The 6,752-nt window shown below is 40.5% G+C and overlaps 1 protein-coding gene across 1 annotated transcript; it reads left to right on the top strand.

Moving 5' to 3' along the window:
• The first annotated feature begins 903 nt into the window (after positions 1 to 903).
• Positions 904 to 6,629, top strand: gtf2b (general transcription factor IIB). The gene is made up of 7 exons (XM_062403913.1): positions 904 to 949; positions 2,243 to 2,355; positions 3,760 to 3,893; positions 4,347 to 4,493; positions 5,220 to 5,349; positions 5,531 to 5,812; positions 6,134 to 6,629. The coding sequence occupies exons 1-7, from the start codon at positions 933 to 935 to the stop codon at positions 6,265 to 6,267; spliced, it is 957 nt and encodes a 318-aa protein (XP_062259897.1). The 5' UTR covers positions 904 to 932; the 3' UTR covers positions 6,268 to 6,629.
• The last annotated feature ends 123 nt before the right edge of the window (positions 6,630 to 6,752 follow it).

Here is a 6,752-nt window from a genome sequence, read left to right as displayed (position 1 = left end):
AGGATTTCAAAAAGTGACATAAAAAGTGCGTGGTGGTTGGGAATGGGGTGGCATAGGGCTATTTAACCAGCACTTTGGAGCTGCATTTCCTCCAAAGTGGCACGCTCCTTAGGGTCTTAAGCCAAACACATTTCCAAGAAGTCTTTGCAGACTGTAAGGAGAGAGGAAACGATGAGGCTTGAATCTACAGCGCTCGACTGTAACATGGAAGGAACATAATAACCGAACATTAAAAACCAGCGTTGTCTCACCTTTGGATCCAAACCAGATTTTTAAATCACTCCCGATAAAGTCATTGGTGTGGAGACACGTGGATCCAGCCAGCATTTCAAAAAGAATTGCTGCTGGTAGTTGCCATGTTCACATAGTGTAAAAACTTTGCTTTAAAATGTTGTTGTTTAAAATTACAAAACAATGCTCAGGTGCAATGTAAAGAGGTGCAATAAGAAAGTGTATATGAGGTAGAAGAAATTTAAATATATTGTTTGTTTTGCAAATAAATGTGTATGCGTTCATGTAGTGCAATTTATTATGTGTATATGAGGTGACGTATTTCATTTATGTCACATATTATTATTGTAATTATTCGTTGTATTGTGCGTCATCGTGTATGAATTGATGTGTTTCATTGTTAATCGTCTGCTGTATCTGCAGCCTCAGGTGGTGTTGACACAGAGACATTTAAATCAGCATGAATCTATAAATATATGTCACAACACCACTATGTGTCAATCCCTCGTGTAATTATATCAAACCATAACTATGTTAACCACAGTTGTGTATTTCTGTCATTTTTGGAAACAAAGCACTGAAGCGCATTGCGTGTAGTTTTGTCTCTTTGGCTTTCCGTACCCTGTCTGAGACGTGACCAGAGAAGGTTATAAATAGGGGTACCACCTTCATTTGTTTCCCAACCACACAGACGCAGTGACATGGCGTCGACAAGCCGGTGAGTAGCGATGTTTCTCAACCACAAAGCTCGCGCTGTGTTTGTCAGCGGCCCTCGCCCTGTCGTTTATGACAGAAGGAGAGTCACTAGCATGAGGCGAGACACCAGCGTTGCTCGTGAAAACCACACGCTCGGCCACTTGGTGTATTGTGCTAGGTAGCCGCTATTAGCTTAGCTAGCCGGTGAGATGTTGCCAGAAGTCACGGTGTGTGTCCACCGTTACATCCTCACTGGTCTGCCCCGGCTAACAATAGCTCCACTGTATCATCCCCAGAACTTCCAGTGGTTTCATCGCCTGTTCTAGTCGAACGTAATTTTTCCTCTTTAGCATTTTGAGCTAATGGAGTTTGAAGCGGAAACGTATGAAATAACGGTACAAAACACAGCTTCCTCTGGATTCTGAGCACTTTGTTTACGTGTCGTCAACGTCAGTCCTCTGTGAAGACTCCGGCTTTAATTATACACAATAACTATTATGTTTACATGTCCGTAGTTTGACGTTCAAAAAAGAGATCATCTGTTATTGTTGAATTTAGTCTCCATTACCACATCAGGATTCTACATCAAGCGATTAGTTGATGAATCAATCCGTCCATCTGAAGCTAATCATTCGAGATTTTATTTTAAGTAGTTGTTAAAGGTTAAAGTCTCAATATTTTCTCATCAGCTTGTGTAATGTGAGGATTTGTGTATTTTTATTTCATGTATTTGTCGTTCAAAGTTGTTAGAAACAATAATGAACATCTAAGATATTATATTGATTGGAGTTTGTCTTCTAATCGGATTTGAGGCTTTATTGCACTTTTACGTGTTTATCTTTGATATATTGATCTAGAAAGGTATTATCTATTATTATAACACTTTCCTTTAGATCTGGATTCTCATTCCAGCTGCAGAACATTAGCTGTTCCAATAGACTCATTATTCAAGAGATCTTTCTTGGTGTGGATCAAGCCTATAAATGCTTAATTAGGCAACACACAAACATTTTCAATAAAGTGAAGGATAAAGCACTAAATAGAAGCTATTGAAATAAATGTAGAAATCTGTATGTACAAGGAGTTGAATTAGACTCACTATGTGTGATTATGTTATAAAGCAGTGGTTATGTAAAGAGTGGTTGGTGCCGTATATTCACACGTTTGTCATCAGTATGAAAAATGGGAAAGGACAGTGAAACACATCTGGACATTTCAACACTATTTGAATTAACCCTCATGTGCTTTACTTTAGTTCTCTTATCAGTTATCTTTCCAGTACATTGAGAGATTTTTGTTTGTGTTCCTCCTCCAGCGGAGATGCTCTGGCCCTTCCCAGAGTTCAGTGTCCTAACCACCCAGAGGCCATCCTGGTGGAGGACTACAGAGCAGGGGACATGATATGTCCTGAATGCGGCCTTGTAGTAGGTCAGTGTTTACCTCATGCACGTTTGTATTTGAATCAGAGAGCACTCAGCGTAACATCAACTACTTCCTGTCTGTCATAGCCAAATCATCTAACTTGTGACTCTTCCTCTACATATTTGTTTAATTTCAAAGCAGAGAAAACTCAACAGTAGTGTCTTCTCCAAGAGAGAATGTTGACATTATTTACGATAATCAATACACATCATTGACATTTTGTTTAATCTTCTGTCACATTGAGAGTACTAAGGTTATTTGCGATATAAGTGATCTGATGCTGTAATGTGTCACTTAAACCAGAGGCGAGAATATTTAAAAACAAAATATGAAGAAATATGAAGAAACACGAAAAGTATGTGATGTAGACTGAAGACGAGGCTGTAGGGAACACAGCTCCCCTCTAACGAGCCCCCTGAGAACAGATCAGGTCAGACGGGGAACCGAGAGACGCCAGCTTCTCTCTTATGAGAGCTTAAGTGCCTCTGCACTGCTCCTGCTCCCATAGCTCTATCGCTAAGGAGATCAACGTTACTTTGCTTCTAGATGGTAGAAAGACATATGAATTGTAAAACCGGAATAAAATATCAAATCTAATCCTCAACCCTGCTACATGGTTCCAGGAACAGACGGTCTTAAGTGAGAGAAAATAATGGCCCCAGTTCAGACTGTGTGTCCGGTCTGTGCCCCCCCTTTTTCCTTTGAATAAACGTTTGCTTAGATCCCACAACAGACAGCGATAAGAGAAATGAGAGAGAAGAAGATGGTGTGTAAGTGTGATACAGTTTAACGTGCAAACAGTATTGTAGTGAAACAAGCAGAAGACAGAATACAGGAGGATCGGCACAGTATTTAGAGCTTTTGAGGCCTCGGACAATGGCTCACCTATTCACAGAAGGGAATTGTGTATTCAGTATTGCACAATCTTCAGCAAAATAACAGAGTGAATGTGGGTTTTATGTGCACAGACTGTCTTTGCCGGTGATTTGTGGAACTTGAACCCAATCTGTTCTTTTCATCAGTTGCCTTGTTCAATCTCGAAATTGAAACCTCATACCTTGTTTTTATCAAGGAAAAAAAAGTCTCAATCACAATCTGATCAACAACGTAGCCATCAATACAAAAGACTGAAAGGAGACAAACGAGACTGATGCTTTGTGTTTAACCCAAAGTTAAGTACTGATGTATTAAAAACTCAGGATAGTGTTTGCAAAGGGAAAACGTGTTAATCCAGAGTGAAGATGTTTCTGGATATTATTACAGAACTAGAATGTCACTCATAATTTAAAACAAATCAAAGCTGCTTAGAATGAATGTGTAAAACATTTAACTCCTTAAAGTTCAGAGCACTTATTCCAATGATCTTATTCATATTCTTTCATTTCATCCTACCAAATTGTTCCTCCTCAGGTGACCGTGTAATTGATGTGGGTTCAGAGTGGCGGACGTTTTCTAATGAGAAAGCCCTTAAAGACCCCTCCAGAGTGGGAGACGCCCAGAACCCACTGCTCAATGGAGGAGACCTCACCACAATGATCAGCAAGGTGAGGGTTACAGTTACAGTCGCTCCATGACCTCTGTGTTTAGATTAGATTCCCTTTATTGTCATTACACAGGCCAGGCACAATGCAACCAAATAAGGTGGGTATAACCAGAAGTGCAATCGGTAATTATATACATATATAACACATACAACAGTCTGTTAGAAGTGCAATGGGAAGGTAAACATATGGGAGCAGTTAAGAATGAATGGGTTGGATATGGGAACAGTCAAATATAAACAGAATATAGAAGTATATATACTATGTTCATATGTACAGCCAATTATTTGAGACCAGTGATAACATTTTAATTTTTTCCGCTAAGAGGTTTATAAACTTTATAACAAGCCTTCAAGTTTAATCAAGGATATGAGAAAATGTCCAGTGATTTTAATTAAAGGACTCCAGTCTCTTAGCCGGGAAACATTTTTGTAACTTTCTTTGTTTCCACCACAGGGAACTGGTGCAGCTAGTTTTGATGAGTTTGGAAACTCAAAGTACCAGAACCGGCGAACCATGAGCAGCTCCGACCGGGCCATGCTCAACGCCTTTAAAGAGATCAGCACCATGGCAGATCGCATCAACCTTCCAAGAAACATCATAGTAAGTTCACGTCACTGTTCTCTCTACCTGGTTTGGTTCAGACGATACCACAACACAGATGTGTCCCTGTCAGCGACAGGCATGTTCAAGGTCAGCTGCAAATCGTCTGCATTATTCAGGGGGGAGGTGGAGCAGCCGGCTGCAGCAGAAAGATTCTGTATGTCTGTATATCTATGTCTTCTACGTGTATGATTATTTCACTGGGATCTATTGGTTTTCATGTTTGCTGCAGTCGGGCGGCTCAAGCGTCAACAACCAAGATCAACCAAAAACCCTAGCTTGGGTGTAATCCCCTGGGGAACCCCCGACCTAAGTGTATGTCTTAGAAAGCAGCTAGAGCGAGAAACGAAAGCCACCTGGCAGAAACAGTTTGAATAAGAGAAATGAAACAGAAACTCGTGGTTATGTAAATTGTGTAATGAATGTATAAGTGTATAGACAAACACTGAAGACTGGAGTCTCTGCTGGAAGCTACAAAAACTGTTTTATCTTGTGTCTCATAAAGGGTTCATTCTCATCATATGTGTTTGTTCTGGGATGTAAGTCTCCGTGTTTACATGTATATAATGTTTAACATATATATAATGTAAAAAAATATACATTAATGATGTGAAGGGTATTGTGATTTTTAATTGAAATAAAAAAGACAGGTGGATATGTGTAGAGACCCAGATTAAGGCTTTTGCTAGTAATGAGTTTGCTGTAAATAATCTTCTTGCTCTGCAGGACAGAACCAACAACTTATTCAAGCAGGTGTATGAACAGAAGAGTCTGAAGGGACGAGCCAACGATGCCATTGCTTCAGCTTGTCTCTACATCGCCTGCAGACAAGAAGGTGTACCGAGAACTTTTAAAGGTCAGAATCATCGTTTTGATTGTTGAAGTCACAGCTGCTCTTGAAGAATGACATTTCTCAACTCTAGAAGAAATCCTGCCTCTTCTTCATGAATGCAGATGGGTCTCCACAATTCTTGAAGATGCTTGAGAATTTTCTTACTTTAAATACTCTTCCACTGATCTCCTCGTTCTCTCCACAGAGATCTGCGCCGTCTCTAGAATCTCCAAGAAGGAGATCGGTCGATGCTTCAAGCTGATCCTGAAGGCGCTGGAGACCAGCGTGGACCTTATCACCACGGGAGACTTCATGTCCCGCTTCTGCTCAAACCTCGGGCTGCCCAAGCATGTGCAGATGGCGGCCACCTATATCGCCAGGAAGGCCGTGGAGCTGGACCTGGTGCCCGGCAGGAGCCCGATCTCTGTGGCCGCGGCAGCTATTTACATGGCCTCCCAGGCCTCCGCAGAGAAGAAGACCCAGAAAGGTGATTGATGATCTACTGAGTTTAGACAGAGGTGGAACAGACATATCTTATAATTCATAGATAAAATAAAAGCTTGGTTCCAGCCTGAAAGTTGTAAGGGTCCAAATAAAGGGTGAACAGGTTCAGGAAACACTGTAAAGTACATGTTATTGTTAATCTATGTATTTGTAAACAAGAAAGAAAGTTGTTGGCATTGGTAACTGTATGATGTTATAAGAAGATCCAGACCCTAAATGATGCTTCTCCACTTACTTATCGTGGGGAAGTCAGTAGATTTACTGCTGTTCAAGCATTTCAGCTTTGTCTCTGAACCTTCCACAGAAATCGGAGATATCGCCGGGGTCGCGGACGTCACAATCCGACAGTCATACCGACTCATCTACCCGCGAGCCGCGGAACTTTTCCCTTCAGACTTCAAATTCGACACGCCCGTGGACAAGCTGCCCCAGCTGTGAAGACGCTGGCTGCACTGTTTTTTTCATGCTTTAAAAAAAGAAAATCGTATTTGTGTTGAATTTGGGCGATTTCTCTTTGTCTCTTCAAAAGACTTCAGCCCCTTTATCGAGGCGCTCTCACAGGAATAAGACGGACACATTCCAGTGCTGAAAGAAACTAGCTTGCAGACTGAACTTACAGTATTTCATTTGTGTGTATATACTGTACTATGTATATATGTCCAATTGGGAATGTGTAACTTGATCCTTGCAAATTTTAGGCTGGTTTCATACTGTATACATAAAAAAAGGTCCAATTTCTATTTTGTTAGTTTGAATTGTTCTAAGTAATAAAAAAAACATTAAAAAGGTTTTTCAGTAAAGCATGGTAATCCGCTCATGGTTTAAATAACGTTTAAACAATTTGTTTACATAAAATCCTTTACTTGAACGATTAGGTGTCATCGCAGGAAGGAAACCTCTGACATAAGATTGTAAAATGAAAT

Source organism: Platichthys flesus, chromosome 14, assembly GCF_949316205.1.
Source record: "Platichthys flesus chromosome 14, fPlaFle2.1, whole genome shotgun sequence".
NCBI classification, from domain to species: domain Eukaryota; kingdom Metazoa; phylum Chordata; class Actinopteri; order Pleuronectiformes; family Pleuronectidae; genus Platichthys; species Platichthys flesus.
Note: the sequence above shows the minus strand (reverse complement) of the source record. Positions and strands in the feature narration are given on the sequence as shown.